We start from the raw sequence: 27,363 nt of genomic DNA on the forward strand, positions 1-27,363 counted from the left end.
GGCTGGATGGACAGGGCAAAGGGAGGTTGTGAGAAATCCAGATAGCAAATAACACTGGCCGAAGCTGGTCAGAAAAGGGAATAGATAATTAGACGTAATTAGCGTGTATGAATTGTTGTCTCTCTGCCCTTAGCTTGAATAAATTTTGAAGAAAAAACCCTGGTGGTGAAAATCCTTTGATGTAGGAAGAGTCATTGTGGCTTGGCAGCATAAAGGCAGTGTTTTATACTTCTTACATAATGGTTGTGATACAGAAAGAGTGAATGGACTCAGCACCCCCCTGTCTGCTTTATAGCAAGGACTTTTGGATTCTCTTGAAACAAAATGCATCACAAGTTTTCAGTTGTTAGTAATGAGGGAGCGGACCTCATCAGTGCTCGGAGGAAGCCATCTTTAGCTTTTGTTTAAATCTTAATCACAGTTTTGTGTTTTTTTTCTGGGAAATCTGTTTTCTTAAATCAACACTTCTTTTCCCTCCTTTGCTTGTACCTCCAATAAGAGGAAGGAATAATGATCAAGAAAGCTAAACACAAGAGTTCAACAAAAATTATCACATAAAAGACTTACACATTTTTGTGGTTTTAGTCCCATATGAAAAAGATGCTTGTTATATTCCTTTTTTTGCCTCAGATTGATAAGGTTCCAGGAAAGTGGTTTTATAATAAAATGTATAAAAAACCTATGAGGAATGATTTTAGATTAGTTTTATAAGGAACTTATCTTTCAAATTGAAATTACACAAAGTGAAGTGGTAAATATGTTCTTTTTTCACCATAGTTAAGTTTTTAAATGGAAATCAGCTTGGTTAACAATATCACTCAGTAGATTTACTGTAAACTTTACTTATTTGAAGGACATAGTGGAAATATAGGTTTGGGAACCTAGCTCTGTGTGGATATTCTGTGACCACTACTGACAAGACAAGAAATTATTCTTGAGAAAGCATTGCATTTATTTTGAAATCTTCAAAGATCTGAAACAATAAATCATCCAAAATGCATTATCAATTTATTACCATACTGAATTATGTTCACTTTGTCTAAAATATTTTTAAAAGTTAGTCTTCAGAGAAATTAGCTATTTCAAGACTCTAAATCATGTATTTTTTGGGGAGAGCGGTGTTGCTGGTATTAAAAGAGTTTTACATATTATCCTTGGTATCAGAATAAGACCCCTGAGTTTTATATTTCTGATAGATTTCCACCCTCTTCCATCAACTATTTTGGTATTACATTAAAAAAAAATCTACCCTTTAACTTCTCAGATTTCCTTCTAATTAATATTCTTCTTTTTACATATTTTAATGATAAGACTTTCTGCAGTAGTCATCAGGATCCATTTCTTAATGTGTAATCTATGAATCTATTTTTATAAGTGTCACTTTGCTTAGTGTATTTTTGTTCTGACGTTTTGATTCTGGATAGACTTCTTTCAAGCCACAATGCTCTGAGATGCTTTTGGCTACTTAACCCATTTTGCATATTGTGCCATTTGTAGAATAAAGTAGCCTTTTATACTTGAAGTTGATTTGAACTCTGAAAGGCAACACCTGAGCATCACACAAAACTGGATAATTATGGCTGATTGTGTTTTTCAGGTATAGGTCACAGGAAATTCATTTGGGGTAAAGTACGTACAAAGCTAAGAAATATGCAGATTTTCTGTTGTAGGATTGTGTAAAAATTATTTACAGTTAATACTTGCATAAAGGTTAGAAAGGTTGATGAAGTGATATTTAGTTTTGCTTTACTATTCACTGCATGTCAGAATGTAATTATGACTGATTCATGAAACTGTCTTAGAAACGAAGCATCTTTATTAAAATGCTGATCAAGATAAGAGCTGACAGTAATAAAGAATAGAACATTTTAGTCTTGTTGCTTTTGAATGATTGCTAATTACCCCAGAGGTCATGTATAGTGCTTGGTAGGATTCATTGACATTATTTCTTTTAAGTCTGCTGTTTCAACAACATCTGAGCATGAAGACACAAACTGTGTGCACATTGAACAATAGTTTGGCCAAGTTTTTGAGGCTTCAAGATATCCAAGAAACCTTTTCCTGCTTTAGTGCATTTAGCTTTTCTCTCTCAAAATTATAGCATACTAGGGGTGCTTGGTACAAAATATTTTGTATATTCTTTTACTATTGACTGTCTCTACACGTCCCATTTATAAGTTGGTGTTAAATAGTATACACAGGTTATTGAGACAATGTCCTCTCTGAATATATACATAAACACTTAAAGTAAATAAGAACAACATGTAGATTGGCACTAAAATTAGAATTAATAGAAAGGACTTCTTAATGTATAATCAGAATGTACTTCTTACTGTCAATAGTGTTCAGCTTGTTTTTATTAAATGTGAAGTCTGCAATTTGTCTCTAAAGACATGTGGAAGTCCTTAAAGTTATAGTATTCCTCAGTTAATAATGAATAATGATCATTAGGATTCACATATTATAAAGATATGGTTGATTAACTGAATAAGCTCTGCCATAATACCTAAAATAACTTATATCTTTAAAATTCTTAACAACTGAAAGTAGAAGAAACCATACAGTCATATCACATATTTATGTGGTTTCCATGATATAGCAGAAGAATAATGGGTTAAGAAGGCAGTTCTTTGTGAGCCTGGCTCTGTTCCTGACATTTGGGCAAGTGTCTTGAATCCACTTGAGTTCACATTTTTTTCATCTATAAATGATAGGATTGGACCTCAAGATTGCTAAGGCCCTTATTGTGCTACCAATTTTCAAAAAATTAAGTTTCAGAAGTTTACTTGTAAAATATTTTTTTGGATTATGATAGATTTCTCCTCTAAACATTGTTCTAAATGTGGTGTTCAAGTCCTAGGCTAGCTGGTCTGCAAAAGCCTAATTGCCCAATTAGCTCAAATATTACACCTTTGTAAGATAAAATACAAGAAAACAATATTCAGATTTCAACATGCATGCTAACTTCCTTTTAGCATTTATTAAGTGCTTAGTCACTAGGATTACAATGGTGAAGCTGTCCTGAAATGAATCCTGCCATCAAGGAAACCAGGGTATTCTATTAGAGGAAATAGACACACCAACAAATAATTATAAGAAAAATATTATACTTCAATATTGAATGGGTTAGGAGTGATTAACTATGTGTTGGGAGTGTACAGTGCTAACAATGATATAAAACAGTGATAAAACCACAAATTTTATTTTTTTTAATTTATTTATTTAAATTCAAATTAGTTAACATACAGTGTAGTATTAGTTTCAGGAGTAGAGCCCAGTGATTCATCACTTGCATCTAATACCCAGTGCTCATCCCAACAAGTGTCCTCCTCAATGCCCATCACCCATTCAGCCCATTTCCCCCCCCCCCCACTTCCCACAATTTTTAAATAAATTTTCTATCTTCTGTAATGCTGGTGATTATGAAGGATGAGTGAATGAAATGGAAACTTACGTGAATTCTGAATGGACTCCCATGTGTGTCTGCAAATTTCAGAGGCTGATGAATCTGAGCCTTTTGTTTGTTAAGCTTTTTGTTTTCTTCTTTTAGGTGTGTCCCTGCCATCACTCTTGGCTTAGTAGTCATGCTTATGATTTTGTTTTTGGTCTAATTGGAGTTAAGTGAAGATTTTCCTGAGAAAGCTCAGAAGGCTTAGAAGGGAGAGATGAGGGCAGAGGGAGAAAGCTAAAACTAGTTTCAGTGTATTTGGGAAAAGCTACCTGATGAAACTGAATAAGTTATGAATAGTGAGAGCTGAGAAATGACTACAGAGCAAGGAATATATGGAAGGAGCCTTAGAAACATTTATACCAGCACCTTATACTGTAAGGTAACATTTATACCTTTTTGAGGCTCATACCTAAGATTGCCTGGCTAGTGGCAGAGCCATACCTAGAACCCAGATTTCCTGCTTTTACTGAGAGTTCTTTCCACCCACCCTGTTGCTCAGTGTGTGTGTGTGTGTGTGTGTGTGTGTGTGTAACATTATATATTTGTTATATTTACATATTATAATATTGTCTTTGGGTAGAATTAATTATATTCTCATTTGCTTTTATCAAGGAACTATTTGTCTTTCTTTTATAAAGTATAATCTACTTTATTAATCTACCTTTAGTTGTACATAATGATAAATATAATGATGTTCAATCTTGTTTTAGCTAATCGCTTAAAATTTACTCTTCAGATCTTTTATCAAAGATCGGAATAAGTTACAAGATTGACTAAATTCATCTTCTTTCTCTTCCTCTTGTCATCTTTATTTTATTATTTTTAAGCTTTTCAAAAATATTTTTTTTTTTTGAGAGAGTGCAAGCTTTTAAGCAGGGGAGGGTCAGAGAGAGAAGGAGAAAGAGAATCCCACACAGGCTCTGTGCTGTCAGCATGGGAGTCCCTTGCAGGGCTCGATCCCACGAACCGTGAGATCTTGACCTGATCCAAAGTCAAGAGTCAGATGCTTAACAGACTGAGCCACCCAGGTGTCCCTTTCATCTTTAAATAAAAGTGCTAATGAACAGTGAAATGACAAAAAGCTGAGCAAATATAATGCAGAAAAGCAGAACCAGAGTTCAGAATATTTATAAATGCTATCCTGGATCCTGGAAGTCTTAATGCAGTCTCTGAAAATATACAAGGATGATTTTTTAAGGTAAATATTTTATTGAGGTTTAGTTTTTCTTTCTCATTCTAGAAGTTGTGATTATAGAAAAATGAATCACATGCATTATGTACTTTGTATTTATAGTATGGTTATATTTTTTAAGATAGAAAAGTTACTGTTTACCTCTGATTATTTGTATAGAAGAAGGAAAAATCTTGTGGGTAAACTTACTGGATTTTCAAAAAAACAGATTTTGCAAAGCTGCAGATATAGTGGGAAGTTCCTCTTAGCCTGGGGATATATTGCCCAGTTCCTTTTTGTGGGAGAAAAAAAGTTTACAGGTGCTGCAGTTATGGGTTGGTAGCATAGTTCTAAAAAAATTTTTCAAAAGGTATATACATCAACTTTTTTCCAGTCTGTGATATGTTATTCATATGTTTTTCTTTTTATTTTTTAAGTTTATTTTTATTTATTTTGAGAGAGAGAGCAAGCAGGGGAGGGACAGAGAGAGGGAGACAGAATCCCAAGCAAGCTCTATGCCATCAGCGCAGAGCTGGATGTGTGTGAACCATGAGATCATGACCTGAGCTGAAATCAGGAGTCTGTACTTAACCGACTGAGCCACCCAGGCTCCCTGGTTTTTCTTTTTTTAACCTCAGGAATGAAAACTCTGGTTTTCTTGGATAAAGTAAACAGTGGGAGAAGAAATGGAATATTAAAATTCTGTTGGTTGTGACAGGGCTGGAAATGTATAATGACTAATTTCAATAAGGCAGCTATCACTTTTTTCCAGGTACTGCTATTTTAGGGACAATACATGGGCTCTCTAAGATCTTTCCTTTTATAAAATTTTATGTGAGATAAATGAATGCATGCTAGGTTAAAAAATCAGAACATCACATAAGTGTATATATACTAAATATCAAATGCTTCCCCTTCACTACTCTCCCTTCTCCCCATTTTTTCCCTTCTTCCACCCGTGTCTCATTTCTACTTCCCTCCTCAGGAGTAGCTGCTGTTAAAAATTTAATGTGGAGACATGACATCAGTATTAGGTTGAGTAAGGCATCTCACGTTCATGCCCCCCCCCCCCCAACAATAATTAGGCATCCATTCACAGACAAAAGTGCCTTTGTGAGCAGTGTTAGATTTAGCACCATATGCCAAATCACCTGGGAGGAGGTTTACCCACCTATGTGTCAGGTAATAGGAATATAGACCTTGGTCCTGGCTGTGGACCAGCTCTCGCCTCTCCCAGCTGCGGTCTGGGAGCCCCTGGAAACACTCTCTTAAACAGTCACCCAAGGACAAGAGAGCCTTTGTAGATGTCCGGGTTTCTAGCAGAGGAGTTTCAGCACACTATTGGAGCAAAAACAAAACAAAACAAAAAAACAAACCCAAGTTTGGACACATTGGGAAGGGTCAGAGAAATGGTTTAACTTTAGCTGCGTCACCCCTCCCCTAAGGCAGCACAGTTTAGGGCAAAAAGAGATCTTGGTCTGTAATTTCCCCTGCAGGGGAACAAAAGAGGATGTGAGTGATCACCCTGCTTCCCCAGCTGTGTGGGATACTGCCTAAGAGGTTCATTCTTCTTTTGCTCCATCCAGAGTACTGATTCTGACCTGGATGGCTGGAGGGCAGGAGAGAGGCTGGGAGAGGGACAGATAGAACTCTTTGAAGGCATTAAAGAGAGGTGGGTCCTACTAACTGCTTCACATACTTCATCAAGAAGCTTGTTCACAAGCTGCTGGGGACACCTCCCTCACAGTCCCCCAGCTGGCTTGAGGACATCTCCAGTGCTCTGCATATCACGTGCGCGCGTGTGCACGCGCGCGCACACACACACACACACACACCCTCATTTTGTGGCTGATGCCCTGTGCATGCTCCCAATGGTTGTGGTAAGAGTGAGCTTTGGTAGATGGCTAGTGAGCATGTTCAGAAAGCAGTCTGAATCTGCACATCTGAGAGAGATCATAAAATTGAGCGTTAGTGGCATCTCTGGGAAAATAAAAGGAAAGTTGTCAGCCCTCAGCCTTGTGTGTTGCAGGATTGAGAGAAGGCATGTAAGCATGTGGTCATATCCTCTTTCAAGGGAGAACAATAATTGTAGAGCCATAGAAGGTCTGAGAAAGCCTCCAGATCGCGAGTAGGGCTGATGGAAGGTATTTCTCTCCTGAAAGTAATTAGTAAAGATAGGAGGAGGTGACCGCTACTTCAGATATGAAGACAACAATGCAAAACTCATGAAAACATGATACCACCAGAGGATCACAATAATCTTCCAGTAACTGATCCCGAAGACATGGACACCTGGGGTTTACCCCATCAAGAATTCAAAATAGCTGTTTTAAGGATACTTAATGGCTACAGGAAAACACACCAAATTCAACAAAATCAGGAAAACCATACACAAACAAAATGAGAAATTTAACAAAGAGAGAAAAATCATAAAAAAGAACCAAATAGGGACACCTGGGTGGCTCAGTCAGTTGAATGTCTGACTTCAGCTCAGGTCGTGATCTTGTGGTTTGTGAGTTTGAGCCACAATTCGGGCTTACTGCTGTCATCCTGTCAGTGCAGAGCCTGCTTCAAATTCTCTGTCTCCCCCTCTTGTTGCCCCTCCTCCATTTGTGCTCTCCCGCAAATAAATATTTTTTAAAAAAGAACCAAATAGAAAATCTGAAGCTGAAGAATACAATGAATGAGGTGAAAAAAAAAGATCAATATCAGACTTAAGTAGCTGAAAGAATCAGTGAGATTGAAGACAGGAACTTTACAATCATCCAGTCAGAACAGAACAGAGGAAGAAGACTGAAAAAGAATGAAGAAAACCTACATAAACTATGGGATCTCATCAGAAGAAACAATCTGTGAATTATTATGGTTCTAGAAAGAGAAAAGAGGGAAAGGGGACAGAAAGTTTATTTAAAGAAATAATGGCAGAGAACTTTGCAAATCTGGGGAGAGATTTGGATATCCAACTTCATGAAAATTAGAGGTCATCAAACAAACCCAAAGCATCTTCTCCAAGATACATTACAATAAAACTGCCAAAGGTCAGAGACAAAGAATTTCAAAAGCAGCAAGAGAAAAAGAAATTTGTTACTAGCACACCATAAGGCTATCAGATTTCTGAGCAGAAACCTTACAGACCAGAAGAGAGTGGGATGATATATTCAAATATAGCTTAAATTAAAAAAAAAACAAACACCTGCCAGTCAAGAATACTCTATTCAGCAAAGTTATCCTTCAGAAATAAAGTATAGGTAAACACTTATCCAGACAAAAGCTGAGGGAGTTCATTATGACTAGACCTGCCTTATGTTATAAGAAGTTCTTCAAACTGAAGTGAAAGAACAGTAATTAGTAACATGAAAATATGTAAATGTATAATACATTGGTAAAGGTAAGAATGTAGTTAAATTCAAAATAGTCTTTGGCAGTGTGTTAGCCACTTAAATCTGGTATAAGGGCTAAATGTCAAGAGTATTAAAAATAACTATACCTAAAAAAATTAATTATACCTATAGTAATTTGTTAATTAATACACAACATAAAAATGGTTAAATTGTGACACAAAAACAAAAAAGAAAGGTAAGTATAAAGGATAGAGTTTTTATATGAGATTGAGGTTAAGTTGTTACCAGTGTAAAATGCACTATTTATAAGATGTTTTATGTAAGTCTCACGGTAACGACAAAACAAAGACCTGCAGTAGATACACTAAAGATAAAGGGAAGGAAATCAAAGCCTACCGCTATGGAAAATTATTTGTTTACAGAGGAGGGCAACAAGAGAGAAAGAAAGGAACAAGAAAACTACAAAACAGCCAGAGCTGTTATTAATATAATTAATAAGATGGCCTTAGTATGTCCTTATCTATCAATAATTATATTCTAAATATAAATGGATTAAATTCTCTAAAGACATAGAGAATCTGGATGGATTAAAAACAAGAACAAAAAAGCAAGACCTAACTGTATGCTGGCTACAAGCACATAGCATTAAGGACATGTAGGCTCAAAGTGAAGAGATGGAAAAAGATATTCCATGGAAGTAGAAACCAAAAATGAGCAGGGATTGCTATACTTACATCAGAGGAGATAGACTTTAAGTCAAAAATTGCAACAAGAGTTAAAGAAGACCACTATATAATAATAAAAGGGTCAATTCATCAAGAAGACATAACAATCATATATGCACCCAACATCAGAGCACCTAAATATATTAAGCAAATACTAACAGTCTGAAGGGAGACAGCAATACAAAAATAGTAGGAGACTTCAAAAAATGGGCAGAGGAACCAACTACATATTTTGCCAAAGAAGACATACAAATGGCTGTGGGTACATGAAAAGATGTTCAGCAGCACTAATCATCAGGAAAATGCAAATCAAAACCACAATGAGATGTCACCTCACATCTGTTAGAATGGCTACCTTCAAAAAGACAAGAGATAAGTGTTGGGGAGGATATGGAGAAAAAGAAACCCTGTGCACTATTGGTGGGACTGTAAATTGATGCAGCCACTAGGGAAAACAGTGTAGAAGTTCCTTAAAACATTGAAAATAAGGCTAGCATATGATCCAGCAATCCCACTTCTGAGTATACATCCAAAAGAAATGAAATCACTATCTTGCATAGATATCTGCACTTCCATGTTCTTTGCAGCATTATTTGCAACAGCCAAGATGTAGAAACAACCTAAGTGTCCATCAATGGATGAATGGAAAAAGATGAGGTATATACATACAATGGAATATTTTTTGGCCCTAAGAAGGAAATTCTGTCATTTGTGGCAAAATAGATGGACCTTGAGGGCATTATGCTAGGTGAAATAAGTCCAAGAAAGACAGATACCATATGATATCTCTTACATGTGGATCTTAAAAAGCTGAACTCATAGAGACAGAGAGTAGATTGGTGGTTGCCAAGAGCTGGGGAGTGGGGGAAATGGGGAGATGGGTACAAAGTTTCAGTTGTAAGATGACTAAGTTTTGGGATCTAATGCACAGCATAGTGAATATAGTTAACAGTGCTTGAATGTTGCTAAGTTCTTGCCATAAAAAAAAGAAATGGTAATTATATCAGGTGATACGGTGTTAGCCAATGCTACTGTGGTAATCGTTTTGCAATATGTTAAGTTTATCAGTTGTACACCTTAACCTTACAAATGTTATATGTCAATTATATCTCAATAAAGCTGAAAGAAAATATGTATCTTCTCAAGTACTTTTCTGTACATTTATATGCATACATATCTTTATGTATGCCTAAGCATATAGTTTTGTTGTAAATTAGTGGAGTAATAGTTTTATCTAAATCTAAGTTGTGCTTTTTATACCTTGTAGATATCCTGAAGAACTTTTTATATCAGATATAATTCTACCTTTTTCTTTTAAATGACTGCTTTGTATTTCTGTTAATGGCTGCGCTATCATTTCTAACCTAATCTGCAATTTTTGTATACTAAGGTTTATTGTGTTTCTTTTCAAATAATGTTTAAAAAAAACCTGTTTACAAATGCATTTTTAGTCACAAGAGTCAATGTTTTTGTAGGATAGTTTCCTAGAAATAGAATTTCTAGGTCAAAGGTTCTGTGCAATTAAAGCTTTATTAGATTTTGTCAAATTACACTTAACTTGTATATTAGCTAACATTGAAAATTAAATGGTGAAATTGAATATACAAATAGTAAGATGATTTTTTAAAAGAAGCTACACTAATCCTTCTAGGACACAGCAGGGTATGATTAAATAAATGACAAGAAATCATGTGGATTTAATGTGTGATAACTGAGAAATTTACTGGATGTTGCTTGTACATATATTGAATCAGTATCATTATTGCAAAATAATAATGGCCAAAATACTTAAAGGTTGTGGAATTTTTGGACTTTTGTTCTATGTCTTTTTCTGAACACAGGAGATATGTGTAGTGGTGAGGAGCACGTGGTCTGCAGACCTGTAGCTTCATTAACAGTATGAGGTATGAGTTGAAAACTTAACTCTATAAACTTAGGGTCAGTTAGTTTGAGATGCTGGAGTCCTCTGATGGGCCAGTCTGTAGTATCTCATCACTCAGGTCTTTTTCTATCCTTTCTGCACATTCTCATATGTTTTATTTTCCCTAGGGAAATGTATTCCAAATCCTCTTCATTTAACCAAACTACTCCAATTTTAGAATATTTCTTCAACCTACATTAAGCTTTATCAGTCCTTTGTTTACTTAGTATTCTGTTCATTTCCGTTGCTGAAATAGCTCTTGACAACTCATATGCTTTTATGTCTTTACCCACATTGCAAAGTAATGGTGATTTCTTTTTCATCTCATTTTGTCTGAACATAAACAAGAAAGGAATCAATGCTACCAATCTCTGACTCTGTGATTCTAGGATCGCAAACACCAACTCTGGGTGGTCTTATGGCTTTAGTTACCACCTATGATGGACATCGTGGTTGTTTCTCCTAAATTCATTCCACCTCTCTTGTGCTGTGTAGTAGCAATGTGATTTGGATGGGACCAAATGGAGGTGGGGCCAGATTACTCTAAGCCAGTGGTTCTCAACCCTGGTTGCCCATTAGAATGACCTGAGGAGCTTAAAATAAAACAGATTTGTCAGCCAACCTAAGCCCTCCTCTGCAAAAATGTCTGGGAATGTGACCTGGATATTGGTACTTTCTAATTCCCAGCTAAAGCTAATATACAGCCAGCGTTGAGAACCACTGGCCTACCAGTTAGAGTATTCCCATCCTCCCTGCCACTTAGCATTGGTTAGCTTGTGTCATTCCCCAAGCCTCATAAGTTGATTGTAGTAGGCATAATCAGCCTAATCAGCATAGTTCAGGACTTTTGTTTTATGAATGTGGATATACTCTCAGTTTCATCTCTGTCATTGAAGAAACCCTGCCTCGGGATGAAGTTCTTATTTGGAGGAAGATACAACTCCTTGGCTAAATTTTCTGTCTAAGCTGAGTTCTGACAGAGACTTTCTCCTTGACCATACTTTAGTTAGCCTCCTCAGAACCCTCTTGTCTCTAAGGCCTCAACCCTGTCCATGTCAGTCTTTGTTGAGTCTAGTTTTAGCAAGAATCCTGCTAAGTCAGTTCCCATTTTGTCATAAAAGCTCCTTAGGAAAGGGACTGTACTGGTTGGCTTTTTCCTGTAGTTTCTAACAATATTGACTTGTACCTAACCTTTGCATATAGATGTTTGCTAATGATTTGTTCAGTTGATTAATATTAATTGAGCATTTACTATGTACTATGTACTACGTACTGTGCTAGGTGCTAGGGACACAATGATGAACAACAGACATGATCCTTATCTCAGAACTTGCAGACTTGAAACCAAAACCTATTTCTATTACCTCAGTCATTAAAAGAAAACTTCCAGTTTTTTATGTGCAGTATAATATAACTGGACAAAGTTTCTGAAAAGCTGCTCCATATCATTTTTGTATGGGGTATGGTTATAATAAGTAAATGAATCTGTTCGTTGCAACAAAGCTGCTTCTCAAGATAACCATCAAGACTAAGCCTTAGTTGGTTAGCATATAATCAGAAGGCAGGAGAGGTAGGACTTTTCCAAGCAAGGGACAGAGTACTGCAAGGACTTTCCAATAAGCTCATGTGAATTTTGCATTGCCTTGTATTTCCAAGTAAGAGACCTGGTTGCTTGAACATATCCCGGGTATGGAGGCAATATAGCAAAGTAATTAAGAATGTGAACACTGGAGCCGGAATGCTTGGGTTTGAATCCTGGTTCTGGTACCGAAACCCAAGTTCAGCTACCTGTCACACAAAAGGCCACTACCCAACAGATGAGTTTTGACTGGAAAGGAATATGAACTGTATTCGGGAGCCTGGCCACCTGGGGAGAAGGCAGATTCTTGTCCAAAGGCCAACTCCAAGGTTTCTGCCTGGCCCAGAGATTTTTAAAGGGGTTTAATCCGTTAAGGGAGTACAGTGATCTGTAACATTTCTTGATGCAGATTTGATGATGCCACCTACAGAGTTATCTTGGTACTCAGAGGTTGTGTAAGAAGTTCTGGTTCCTTGATGCCCAGGGGTGATTGTGCAAGAAGGTCTGGTTCTTTGGTGCCCAGGGGTGATTGTACAAGGTCTGGTTCCTTGGTACCTGGAGGTGGTTGTGCAAGAGTATTCTGTTATTTCTGCAAAGGAGGGAAAGGTCTTCAGATACACAAAGGGAGGTGAGTAAAGTCATTATGTGACCTTAAAAAGAAAAAAAAAAAAAAGTTTTGCTAAAAGATTACTGGGCTGATCAGAAAGCCAAGGAGGCTTCAAGGAGTCTTGCTGGCCTCTATGGCCTGGGAACATTCTGATCCTTCATTCCTCAAGGCCAGTAGTCTGCAAATCTCAAAGAAAGTAAATTAGTTGTGTTACAGTTCAAGGGCTTTAAGTCAGCAAGCAAGGAGTGTGTTAACTTGAAGCAAGTTAAACCTAAGACCAGCTGGAGTGTTGTTACCAGGCTATCAGAGCAAAAGCTTGTTCATTATTGTACTTTCAGTCACCATGGAAGTGCCCAGCATATAATGTTCAGTGTATGTTAGGTTAATTCAAAGTGAATATTGAATTTTCAGGGAACTTGATAAACCATAAGTGTATTTTTTTGTGCTACAAAACAGTGTGGCGTATTTGTAAAATATGTGGGACATCTTTAGTATCATCTTGAAAAATCAACATACAAAAAATATTACATTAATAATTGAATTTCCAAGATTGCTGGATATAAGGTCAATATTCAAAAATTAATTGTATTGCTTCATACGAGTAGCAAACACATACTTAGGAATGCTCATACACTACTGGTGGGAGTATAGGTTGTACAGTCACCTCGGAACACTGACAGGGTTCACTACAGCTGAGCAGACTTACCCTGTGGTCAAGCAGTTACTCTTCTAGGTATATATCCAACAGGAACATGTGCACGTGTGCACCAAAAATCATGTGCGAAGAATACTCGTGGCTGCGTTATTTGAAAGGGCTAATAACTAGAAACAGCCCACATGTCTGTCACCAATGGAATGAGTCAATGAATTGTGGCTTCTTCACATGGTGGATATGAAAAACCGATCAAACTACAGCTATACACAACATATGGGTGGATGAATCTCAAACACATGAAGGAACCCAATCCCAAAAGAATACATCCTGGGTGCTTCTACTTACATAAAGCTCCCAAAACAGGCAAAATTCTATGTTGCTACAATCAGGGTACCGGTTACCTTTGAAGAAGTAGAAGATAGATACCAGGGGGACTCCTGAGGTTCTAGTCATGTTCTGTTTCTTGATTGAGCTAGACATTTATGTATTTTAAGTTTATTTATTTTGAGAGAGAGAGAAAGCGCATGGGTAAGCACAAGCAGGGGGAGGAGCAGAGAGAGAGAAGAGAGAGAATCCCAAGCAGGCTCCATGTGCTGTCAGCGCAAAGCCCGATGTGGGCCTCGAACTCACGAACTGTGAGATTATGACCTGAGCTGAAATCAAGGGTCGGACGGTTAACTGACTGAGCCACACAGCACCCCACTTGTGTACTTTTTTGTACTTGTGTTATACTTACATTATAAGAAGCTTAAAAATATGTACAAGGTTATTATGTACTGAATTATTTAAAATGTGTATTTATTTTCGAGAGAGATCTGAGCAGGGGAGGGGCACAGAGAGAGGGGCACAGACGATCTGAAGCAGGCTCTGCGCTGCCAGCGGTGAGCCCGATGTGGGGCTTGAAATCACGAACAGTGAGATCATGACCTGACCTGAGCTGAAGTTGGACACTCAAATGACTGAGCCACCCAGCTACCCCTATTATGTACTGAACTTTTATATATCATTGCTTAAACTTAAAAGCGGTAACACATGATTATTTTAAATGAGATTGAAGCAGATATCTTAGAATGTATACATACTTCAGCATACATATTTGAATGTATACCTGCCTCAAAAGAAGGTACCCCCACCTAGACTCCCACTCCCCCTCCTTTTTTTTTTTTTTTTTTTTTTTTTGGTACACCTAGTTAGTCTCCCATGCCCCTCCCTTTGTTTTGGTTCAGTATCTGTCTTGTACTCTTACTTGTCATTTACTTACAGAATTGTATTCTTGGCAAACAAGATAGTACCATATTCAGTGTAGCTTTCCTGTATTTAAATCTAGTTATTTCTCTCATACAACTTTTAAGTTATCAGAAAGACTTAAGCTTACAACTGTGTATATAAATATGATCCTAATTTCTCTGTCGTCATCTCTATACGTGTATATAAAACTTGAAGGATATATGCTATAAGCAAACTTTTTTCTGAGAAGCGGATGATAGACTTTTATTTCTGCTTTTACACTTTAATATTTGAATTTTTTACAATGAGCACGGATCACTTTTTTTAGCTTAAAAAGATACAGTTTTAAAGCCTTAAGTAAAAAGACAGTTCTTAGTTATTTCTGGAAGTAGAAAGGCCTCAGCCATTTTTTCTTGTATTACTTACTTATTCTTATTAAAAATTTATAAAGCCAATCAGTCCAATATTGTCAAGAAAAACTTCAATAATATGTATCTTTTAATTTTCTATTTAATATAATCACTTAGATAAGACGTAAAACTTTGACTTATATGGTTTTACTCTTTTTCCAAATTTTCCATAATAAGCAATATTACTTTTATAGTAAAGAGTATTTAAGGTGGGCAAATCTTTATTATTTCAATTTTTGCTTATGAGGTTGATGTATTGTGGTTTTTAAGGCTTTTCTCCACAATGTTTATTGTTCTTTTGTGCCAATTTGGAAGGGAAAAGCCACAGTAGTAGCTTTATAAAGTTATTTTGCGGGATGCCTATTTTTCTGATGGTATTATTCGCAGTTGCTAAAAATATACACAATAGCTCTTGAGGAAAATGCAAACCCCTAGAATATGGTTTTTTGAGTAGTACATTTTTCTTTGCAAAGTCAAGGCCTTTCACTCATGCACATGCTCCCATGGGTATGTTAACCTCCCTCCACTTCCTCTCCAAATTTCCTAATTGCATTTTTAGATTGTATAATTGTATTTGTCCTTTGTATATGTAAATATACAAACTATTTTAAAATAAATTTCTTTTGGTAGCTGATTAATTTTATTCATTTCAAATGGATGGTGATAAGAGGTCACAGGTCTTATAAATATCCCTGGAAATTAGGAAATTAGATCTTGCCCTTTTGACTAGATTCACTAACAGGGAAACTGCTTAGCTTTCACCCTCCTTCTGCAAAGTGTTTTGAAGAACTTAGCTTAAGTGAATAAAATCTGAAAATTTGAGGCTTATTTTTCTTTAAAAATATAAACGGAGTGTTAGTATTTGTCAGACAATTAAGAGCTAAAATCTAAGGGCTTTGGTTGTAGTTCTTTTGCTGCTGATTAGGTATTCCTCAGTGGTGATTAGTGAATGTACAAATGCAATCATTCGGTAGGGCTTAATCACTCATATGAGAGAGAAGTTAGTTACCCAGAAAGAGAAATTGAAGCTTGTGTAACTTCCATTAGTCCTTATTTTTTTAATAGAAAAAAAAAAGAAGGAAAATTTTGGCTAAATTAGGAGTATTGGGTCATGGAAGATAAATTGTGGTTTAAAAGAAATAGAGAACCTCGATAAATATACTTACATGAACACATTGCAGTACTATATATTATATTGCCTGCGGTACAGGTGGCTTATGAAAACCTGGACAGATTTCCTTCAGAGAGACAGAGAATGAAGTGCTACCTAAACAAGTTGTCTCCTTTTTGTACTGGATGGCTGAACCCCCACAATTGCAGGATGGGCAAGGAGAGGAAGTGCCTGTTTTCCCAAGTTTAGCACATTACTCAAAGTTGAGAAGCCATCTGAGGCAAGAGGAGAGTCCATGTATTTGACAGTACCATATTCCTTTCTGGTTAGGTGGGTTATGGGGCTTGAGTCCTGAGAGTGAGACCTGGGGAGTGGATTTGAGCAACTTGGAATGGCAAGTTAGGGATGTCTGTGTGGGGAGGCCAACTGGCTGCATGAGTCTAGCATTGTAGGGTGGTATGACTTTGTTAGGGTCAGGGCTTGTTCGCCACGGGTAGAGTTCAAAAGCTCAGCTTTGAAGACTGCCCCAGGGGAATACCTTCTTCTTGTGGACATAAAATAATCCCTAAACAAATTCACAATTGCTGACATAGAAATCAAAATACTCCAGCCTTCTAGCTCAGATTTCTGCGTTATTCCTAAGGTGACCAGGACTGTCCTGGTGTTAGCACCCAAAGTCCTGCATCCAGAAAAGCCTATCAGTCTTGGGGAAGCCCCTCAGTCCCAGGGGGGTTGTTGATTACCCTATCTTACTCTCTTGAGCCACTTAGCAGCTGCAGCATAGGAGGAGGAGAAATGTATTCTCATTACCACTGTGTACAATCTCTTGCCTATAGTGCTGATGATAAACAGCCCTCAGCTCTTGGATAGCAGTTCAACCCAGGATGCAATTTCAGAGAAGAAGAATGTTGCTACATTTCCAGCATGCCCAGATATGACTGTTGTGATTATCTATTGCTGTGTAACTAATGACTGAAAAACCTAGAGGCTTAAGATAATATTGCTTCATTATCTTTCCTGGTTTCTGTGGATCAGGGATTTGAGAAAAGCTCAGCTGGCAATTCTGGCTCCTTTAGTACCATAGTGACAACAACTGGAACAGCTGGATCAGACACCTCTGTCTTCCTGTCCTCTCAGGGTCTCTCCAGGTCGCGTCTCTGTATGGGCTGCTATAAGCTCTCTCTGGCATGCTTGCCTTCAGGTAGTTTGATGCTTACCTAGCAGGTCAGGGTTCCAGAGCAAGTGTCCCAGCTAACAAGGAAGAAGCTGCCTTGAAGGTCACATCAGATATTATCGCATAGCATCATCTTATCGTAGTCACAAGATTCAGGGGACGGGGAGCATAGCCCCCACTTCTTGATGGTTGGAATATCAACATCCCAATATTTTGGGATGGAGAGACAGTTGCAGCCATCTTTGGAAAATATAGTTTGCCACAATTACCTTGGCCCCCAAAAAGCAGTTTTCACTAGTAAAAGTAATGAAGTTGTTAAAATATGATTTTTTCCTCATGAATTTTCATAGAGCAGTTTTCATTTTGGTTGAAAACAAAAAGTTCAACGTGTAAATGTTTCTTGATTTGTTCTGAAAACCCTTGCTCACCATTGTTCTACTGGAGTGTGTGTGTGTGTGTGTGTGTGTGTGTATAAAATATATATTTGTCCCCTCTTCCCCCTTAAAAGAAAGCCAGTTGACCAAGATAGGTGTAGCAAAAGTTCATAAGCTTCTAGAGTAGGAGTTTCAGGGTGTGTGTGTGTGTGTGTGTGTGTGTGTGTGTGTGTGATGAGTTTCCATGCACATTTGCAACCTGGGGTAATGGAGAGGAAAGAATAGGGAGAATAGAAGAATGGGACTCAGGGTGAAGGAAGGTGTCTACTGGAAAGCACTCTAATGACATTGATGACTGGAAAGGGGACTAATAAGGGACAAGGGCGGTGGCAGTCATTTGGAAATGAAGGTCAGGTATACATACAGCATCACTTTAATATGATCATTTGCTTTAAATTGTGGATACTAATGTTCTGGCCCAACTCTCTCCCTTTGTGGTGCTGGAGACCCATGAGTTATTCTTTTTGATAGCCTGTAGCTCCTTATTTCCTGGTAACAGAAATTGGGATTTAAAAATTTTTAATGAGGGGCACCTGGGTGGCTCAGTTGGTCAAGTGTCTGATTTCAGCTAAGGTCATGATCCATGAGTTCAAGCCCCACGTTGGGCACTGTGCTGACAGCTCAGAGCCTGGAACCGGCTTCAGATTCTGTGTTTCCCTCTCTTCTCTCTCTGCCCCTTCCCAACTTGTGCGCATGCTCTCTTTGTATCAAAAATAAATAACCTAAACAAATTTTTTAAATTAAAAAAAATTTAATAAAAAATTAATTTTTTTTAATGGAATGCAGTTATGTGGGGAGTTTGCTGATAGCACTGTTTTAGCAAACTTTCAGAAAGGCATGCTGCAAATCTTAACTTTCTTGAACTTGTTTTTTGGGGGCTTGATATATACTTAATATTCAACTTTTATGAATCTTCCATGACGTATATTGTTTTGTCCTAAACTCATTGTTTTATTGAGGAAAAATTTTAAAAATTTTAAGAAAGGAAAAGGATAGCAGAGAGATCATAATTCTAAGGCACCACTTGTTTAAGAAGATATTTATGTGTTTGGATTGTAGGAATACTGTAAGACTGTCCAGCTAGATTCTGGGATAGATTACCGGAAAAGGGAACTTCCTGCTGCAGGAAAACTCTACTATCTGTAAGTTTCTTAAGTTCAATTTTCTAAATTTATTATCTAATAATTAATCAAGAAAAGATGAGAAAAATAAGCAGGGTAATTATTAAAGCCTGAAAGGCTAGTTCTGAAGCCCGTGATTTTTAAAATAGAAAATGTTATAATGTTAACTTCTTTAAACTGTGTTTTTTGCCATCCACATTTGCATGATTTATAATGTGTGATTGGATGAAACCCTAATTAGTTTTTTGGGGAGGAGTGATGACAGATGGTTAGGAAGTAATGAGAATCCTCTTATGAGACTCTGGTATTAAGAGAACATCTTTATTGTGTGAAAGTAATTAATTATTTGTGGATATCTCCTGACAAATGTGCCATTTCTTTTCCCCAAAAATTGTTGTTTTATTTTGTTGGACAATCTGTATTTATCATTGTTGATTGACTTCCATGCACAACTATGTAAAACATATATACACAAGTAAAATCAGGATATATTTTATCTTTTGAAAACTAAGACTTTCCTGAGTAGGGGCAATTTATAATAATAGATGCATTCAACATGTGCTATTAATGCTGGGAAACAAATACTTGGTTTTATTTTTATTATTATTTTTTAATTTTTTTAATGTTTATTTATTTTTGAGACAGAGAGAGACACAGCATGAGCAGGGAAGGGGCAGAGAGAGAGAGGGAGACACAGAATCTGAAGCAGGTCCAGGCTCTGAGCTGTTAGCACTAGAGCCCAACGCCGGGCTCGAACTCACGAACTGTGAGATCTTGACCTGAGCCGAAGTCGGACGCTTAACCGACTGAGCCACCCAGGCGCCCCACAAATACTTTTTTTTTTTTTTAATGTTTATTTTTGAGAAAGAGAGAGACAGAGAATGAACGGGGGAGGGTCAGAGAGAGAGGGAGACACAGAATCCGAAGCAGGATCCAGGCTCTGAGCTGTCAGCACAGAGCCCGACACGGGGCTTGAACCCACAGACTGTGAGATCATGACCTGAGCCAAAGTCGGACGCTTAACCGACTGAGCCACCCAGGCGCCCCACAAATACTTGGTTTTAAAATGTCATTTGTGAGAACCCGAAAAGGGACAACTGCTTTACAAACATAAACTGTTGTTTTAGTGCAGGCCACCAGTGTTTGGCACACAGTGGGTTTTCAAAAAACAGATCTGTCTGAGGGCTAATTGTGATTTAACTCAAAGGCATGTTTCTCTTCATTTAAATTTTGATGACAATGTGTATATGAGAGGTTCAGAAAAGTTCTTGTCTCTGCCACCTTGTAAGCAGAAGTACTTTACTGTTTTTGAAGTAGAAATTAGCTGGAAAAATCACATAATTAAAATTGCATACTTTACAGTGTACCAAGGGGAACTATTTCAGTTTATTATTCCGATTCTGATGATTATTATAGGAGGTTCTTCATGTGCCCTTAAGTACTTTGTCTTTAAAGTACTTTATAATTTTTAAAAATTCTTAACAGCACTTTTTTTCTGCTTTAACTTGGACCTTTTTCCCCCTCTGTTTCTTTCATGTTTGTGTTTTCTGGTTTTTAAATTTTTCTGATATTTGCAATCTTTCCCTAGTTCCTTGCTATCTATTTCGTGATATTCCAGATTGTGTGGTACTTAGAAATTAGTATCGTATTATTCTCTGCATTCTTTTTCAAAGGAGGTAATCCTTGTTCCCTGTTTTCCTACAAAATGTATCCTTATGTGGAAGAATTAAAGCATTTTCCTAATGGGAAATTCCTTAGGTAAGAGTCTAAATCATGAAATTTGTTTATGCTAGAGAGATCTTGGTGGAATTGACAGGAGGTGGAAAGCTGCTTTTATTTGGAGTGTGGCCATTTTCTCTCTGACTTTCTCTCTAAGGCTGCCTCTTCCTTTTCCTGATGAAATACAGTTTTAACACAATGAAATTCAGGTTTGTACTTAAAACATACATTGGAGGAAAACAATATCTAACAGTGTCTCAGAGTCCAGGAATGAAACTCTGGATCAACTTTCTTAAAAATATATAAATTCATTTAATCCTCAGGGAAGGTAGATTTTGTTCATGCATTTATTATCAAAAGGGCTTCACCATAGTCTGATAACCAAAAATAAAGAGTCTAGAGGCACACCTCACTCAGAGGGTAAGGCAGATATGTGTTCCTGAGGAGAATCAGGAATTAAAATCATCTCAGAAGTGGGAGAATAATATCTGATACCAAGACAGGGTGCTGGGAATGTAATTTATATTGTTTCACATGAGCCCTTATGTAGTACTTCTTTCATGACAGAGTAAAAGAAAATTTCCTAGGGTCATGTTAACATTTCTGATTTAATTAGGTTTCTTTTGATCTTGTTCCGTTTTGCTTTTAATTAAAAACATTTTTTTATTTTATTTATTTTTTTTTTAATTTTTTTTTTCAACGTTTATTTATTTTTGGGACAGAGAGAGACAGAGCATGAATGGGGGAGGGGCAGAGAGAGAGGGAAACACAGAATCGGAAACAGGCTCCAGGCTCTGAGCCATCAGCCCAGAGCCTGACGCGGGGCTCGAACTCCTGGACCGCGAGATCGTGACCTGGCTGAAGTTGGACGCTTAACCGACTGCGCCACCCAGGCACCCCAAAAACATTTTTTTTAATGTTTATTTTTGAGAGACAGAGAGAGCATGAGTGGGGAAAGGGCAGAGAGAGAGGGAGACACAGAATCCGAAGCAAGCTCTAGGCTCTGAGCCTGTCAACACAGAGCCTGACATGGGACTCGAACCCATAAGCTGTGAGATCATGACCTGAGCCAAAGTCGGATGTTCAACCACCTGAGCCACCCAGGCGTCCCACTTTTGATGATGTTCTTATAGGGAAACTTATTAATTTCCCACATAACAGGTTTATTTTATTTTATTTTTTAATTCTTTTTTCTTTCTTTCTTTCCTTATTTTTAATTTTTTAAAATTTACATCCAAATTAGTTCCCACATAGCAGGTTTTTAATGTACCATGCTATATATTGTCCTATTATAGCATGTGTTTCTCTTTATTACCCTCTCTGAACATCTGGTACTCATTCCTATATATGCAAGTTCAGACTCCTCCTCTGTCAATCTCACTGGCCCCCCAACTGCCTAAAAAGAAAAACAGAATTCTAGCTTCCCTCCAGGGGAACACCAAGCACTGTCTCAGAATTTCATACAAGCAAAATCCTATATATAATTTTTAATTGAATAGAAATATTCATTAATTCAGTATTTTATTAGTCTAACTTTCAAAAAGCTGATTCAGAATGTCCTCAAACAAACACAGTCCACATAATACCAAGAATTACCAGAGATTTTAAAAACTATCCCAAAAGTTGACATGGAACACTTTTTAATATATATGTTTTTAAGTTTATTTTTTATTTATTTTGATAGAAATATAGAGAACAAGCGGGGGAGGGGCAGAGAGAGAGAGAGAGGGAGACAAAATACCAAGCAGGCCCCGCTCTGTCAGCGCAGATCCCGTCGTGGGGCTCAAAGTCACGAACCATGAGATCATGACCTGAGCTGAAACCAAGAGTCAGGTGCTTAACGGACTGAGCCCCCCAGGCACCCCTGACATGGAACACTTTTTATGGTTCATAATATTGTCTGGGTTACACAAGAACTAATTCCTGTAAGACATTATGTGTTTGTATGTAATCTATTTCAGTTGTAGTTTTATATCACATTAAATGTAGAAATCTTCCAGTACCTTTATAAATAAGTTCCAGATGTTTTGGACCCATCCAAAGAAGTTTTTAATCTTCTATAAAATAAACTCAGAAACTTTAAATTTAGCAAGTTACAAATGATAGGAAGCTGAGTCCAGATCTATGAACTTTTGCAGAAATTAAAACACCTGTGGTTGTCCCAAGTTTTCATTGTGTGAGAATTGCATGCTTACCCCAGAGATGAGCACAAAGCCATTCTCTTCCTGGTTACTTGGTGGATTGGGCTCAATAGGAATCCCATGTGTGGAATATGGTCTGCCAGAATCCAAACAGGTCGACTAAGCATTGGGCTTCCTGTTTGTATTTGGGTGGGGGCTTAGGCCAGTAATGTTTTTGAACTGCCTGATATTTACCAAGGGTGACCCTATCCCATGCCTTCCAGAGAATTTTAGTGCTTCAGATTAGCTCTCTGCTTAGGAGCTAGCGACAGTGAGGTTATCATTTTTTATATGCAACGAGCATCTCTTTTCAGACAGGAAACACCACTGCCGAGGGGTACATGGGATGCTGCCCCAGGCTATTTTGCTGTCACTTCTGTGAGGAGTTAACGGTTTTTCATGGCTAGAGAAGGTCAGATCATGTTCGACTCCCTCATTCTTTCTCTCTTTTGCTTTTTTCATTCAGGAACTGAGTAGTATAGATTCTTTTTTCTAAGTCTGTTGAAGAAACTAGGGTTGGGAGTGGCGAGTGGGTTCCTATTCAAACATCGTATCTTTGTCACACTCACGTACAAACACCCCACCCCCAGCACAGAGGCCATGGCCTCAGTAGAAGACTCTAAACTGAACCAAAAGGGGTGGGGAGAAAGTAACGGGTCTGGAATTTGATTTTATCCTACTTAACGGCTAATATGTTTGCCTGGTATGGTTTCGTGGATGCTGACAGAAGATACTAGAGGCCGGTTCAGAGACAAAGGATTTTACTGCCCTTGTCATAGAGAGCATGTTGTGTGTTGGTTAGTGCCCTCCTTGCCCTGTAGTCCCATTGTGGGGAGCATGGGGAATTTTGCCAAGGGCCCAGATAAATACCTGTTTAGGCAGTGAACTGTATTATAGTAGAGGAACTCTGAGCTTGGAGAACCTACCATGTTATAACCAGAAGTAAGCAAGCCTGTTTTTTGTGTCAAGGGAGACATTGCCTCATTTCTTAAGGTTTCTCGTGCCAAACACAACCTTGAGAAATGTTCAGGGCCTCGCATTCTTGGTGTGCTTAGCAAAATGTACAGGTGAGTGAGAGACCCGTGGAGGACCGTTTCTCCCAATAGGGGACATTAACCAGACTTTTAACCTTAAAGAAGCTAGGCTTTCTCCCTTCATTTCTTTTGGCTCCTATCCACCAAAAAATCATCCACCACTTCTAGAAATTATATCTAACCACATTATTCACTTATTTAATATTTTAATTAAATTGTCTCAAAACCATCTCACTTTCATGTTTATGGGAGCTATGGATCATATTGAAATGATGAAAAATATGTTACAACTTTTAGGCAAAGCCCAAATATTCACATATTTTTTACCTGGCTTAATATAGTACATGTATTTATCTTTCTTTTGAACCTATTTCGAAAAGAAGTTTCTTCTTTTACCGATAGACATTTCATGACTCAAGTACTCTTAATCTCCCGCTTGGGAAATATTTATCCCAAATAGAAAATAATTTTTGAGAATATATTTTGAACATTAAAAAAAAAAAAGAGTTTGCCACCCCAAACCACACAGCTTTAAGGTTACAGCTCTGTTTGAGGGAGAAGGGTCTGTGAAAACAAAGACTGGTGCTCACACATGTTAAAACATACTTCCCTGCGATTAAAAACTTCATATTTCTTGCCTGTTATAGTCCCTACACACATTCTTCCCTCAACTGAGAGAACCAGATCAGTGAAAACAAAACATTTCTTAGCTCTGTTGTCATATCTTTTCATGGCTACAATTTTGGCAGAGAGCTCTCTTCTGTCTGGGAAGTTGCCACCTTCTACTTCACAGTCTCTAGGACATCCTGGGACCTTCTCCTCATTCCCCATCATTACCATTCCAGGTGTCTCTGTCCCGGACATTGGAATTTACAGTGTCAGTCTTAGTTTTTCTTACCAGGTTAGAGTACCAACTCAGTCATTTCCTGTTCCAATTCCCACTGAAGACCCTCTAAAACATCTGCCAATAGAAGCAATGTAAAAACTGTTAAGTCTAGTTCCTTTCCTTTTAGACGGTAATTTGTTTCAGTTTCATGTACCTGACTGCCCAGAGTCCCAATAGCAGGCTGTGTACATCCCTCTTTGAAACAGTTTTTCTCTCATCATCTGTAAGTTTTTATAGTCCAGTGCCAGATATGGGCCCACTGTATTCTTTTCCCTTTAGTTCCCTGAATACTCTTCACGTGTCTTTTAGAGTCTTCTACATTCATATTATTCCTACTTCCGACACTAGTTTTCATGGTGTCACAATGGAGTATTGATAGTATTGAAGGGAAAACACTACATAGTTCAAGAATATAACATTTGTTTAGTGGCAAAGGCTACAGAAACATATCCATGTGGTGATAGTTGGACAAAAACAGAGGATGACATAGCATATTCTCATTTGAAGTTGTAAGTTTTTCTGACACGTGAGGGCCCAGTAGCTGACAAGGACAAAGATCCCATCAGGTCACCTTTGTCATTCTTGGGTTGGTAGGTTGGGGGGGGGGGGGTGGGAAGCAGGGAGGCTTACACCCTCCTGGTGAATCCTGACTGTTGTGGAGACTCTGGCTATTGTACAAGGCTGCTCACCAGGTACAGCGACCAAGTGCAAACTCTAGGATATGCCTGAATGTTCACTGTCAATCAGTGTGAATCAAAGCTCAGTTTCTAATCCTTCATCAAGACCAGACACTAGGCCTTCCCGAAATCTGTTCCTTAAAGGGTAAGGAACAGAATTTCTCCCTCTGGCAGTTAGAGAAACTACCTTCATGGGGTTAAGATTGTTGATGTGGCTAATCCTTAAGCCTGGGGAAGGGAAGAAGATGGTTGGGACATTTTTGATGTTTACAGATTAAACTTTATTCCTTTGTAGCATGATAACACAGAACATATCGGTTTATACACTTATGAGGTCATCATATTCATGAACTAAAATATTTACAGATAGAATAATACAGTGTGTGGGATTTGCTTCAGAATAATCCAAGGTGAGAGAATTATGGGAGGGAAGTGGTTTAGATGAAACAACATTGGCTATGAGTTGAGTGGGTGATTGTTTATGTTGAGTTTATTATACTACTCTCTCTATATGTGTATATGTGTGAAATTTTCCATTATAAAGTTTTTTTTTTTTAAATATACAGAATCTTATCTTTTCTGATCATACTAGCAGGAATTTTATTAATTCTTTTGATTCTAAAGAAACAGCTTTTGTTATATTGATTTTCTCCATTGCTTTCTGTTTTCTATTTCATCGATTTTGGCACTTCTCTTTATTATTAATTTTATTCTGCTTAGTTTGGATTTAATTTGCTTTTCTTTTTCTAGTTTTTAAAGATAGAAATTTAAGTCCTTGATTTTAAAACTTTGTCCCTTTTTTCAGTTTTTTATTATTTATTTTGAGAGTGAGAATGTGCATATGCGCATGAGCGGGAGAGGGACGAAGAGAGAGGGAGAAAGAATCCTAAGCAGGCTCCACACTGTCAGCGCGGAGCCTTATGGAGGGCTTCATCTTATGAACCTTGAGATCATGACCAGAACCAAAATCAAGAGTTGACTGCTTAACCAACTGAGCCACCCAGGCACCCCCTGCTCTTTTTATATAGCATTTTAATGCTATAAATTTTCTTCTGAGTACTATATTAATTGCATGTCATACATTTCAGTATGTCCTGTTTTCCCTTGTGATTTATTCTTTGACCCATGGATTGTTTTAAAATGTGTTGTTTAGCTTTCAAACATTTGATGATTTTTCTATACATATGTTGATTGCCTTTTCTTTTCTTTGTTTTTCTCCTTCCCCTTTCTTTTTATTTTTTTAAAGTTTTTACTTAAATTCCAGTTAACATACAGTGTAATATTAGTTTCAGGTGTACAATATAGTGATTCAACACTTCATACAACATTTGGTGCTCCATTCTAACTAATTCTTTTTTGTTTTGTTTTTTGTTTCTTTTTGACTTATGTTTTTTAATTTATTAATTTCAAAAAGCAGTAAGAGCAATTAAAGTAGTTACTGTAATATATACTTAATATAACATCCACAAAGATGATAACATTAGGATTTTTTTTAATCCAAGTTAGTTAACATATATGTAACTATGATTTCAGGAATAGAATTTAGTGATTCATCGCTTACATTTAACACCCAGTGCTCATCCCAACAAGTGCCCCCCTTAATGCCTCTCGTCCATTTATCCTATCCCATCCTCTCACACAACACCCCACCAGCAACCCTCGGTTTGTTCTCCGTATTTAAGAGTCTCTTATAGTTTGTCTCCCTCTCTTTTTTTTATCTTGTTTTTGCTTCCCTTCCCCCATGGTCATCTGTTTTGTTTCTTAAATTCCATATATGAGTGAAATCTTATGTTTGTCTTTCTCTGATTTATTTCGCTTAGCATATTACACTCTAGTTCCATCCACATTGTTGCAAATGGCAAGATTTCAGTCTTTTTGATTGCTGAGTAATATTCCAGTGTGTGTGTGTGTGTGTGTGTGTGTGTGTGTGTGTGTGTGTG

General features: G+C 37.5%; 1 protein-coding gene across 3 annotated transcripts in view; it reads left to right on the top strand.

Moving 5' to 3' along the window:
• Positions 1–27,363, top strand: part of AFG1L (AFG1 like ATPase) — a 221,512-nt gene that overhangs the window by 129,937 nt on the left and 64,212 nt on the right. For all 3 annotated transcript variants that reach the window (XR_007152444.1, XR_007152445.1, XM_047860287.1), the window contains one exon: positions 18,866–18,948. Coding sequence is in view for 1 of the 3 variants with exons in the window: in XM_047860287.1 (XP_047716243.1) it covers positions 18,866–18,948 (83 nt within the window). In the remaining 2 variants the exon portion in view is untranslated. The remainder of the gene's footprint in view (positions 1–18,865; positions 18,949–27,363) is intronic.

The sequence above is a fragment of the Prionailurus viverrinus genome, chromosome B2 (assembly GCF_022837055.1).
Source record: "Prionailurus viverrinus isolate Anna chromosome B2, UM_Priviv_1.0, whole genome shotgun sequence".
NCBI lineage: Eukaryota > Metazoa > Chordata > Mammalia > Carnivora > Felidae > Prionailurus > Prionailurus viverrinus.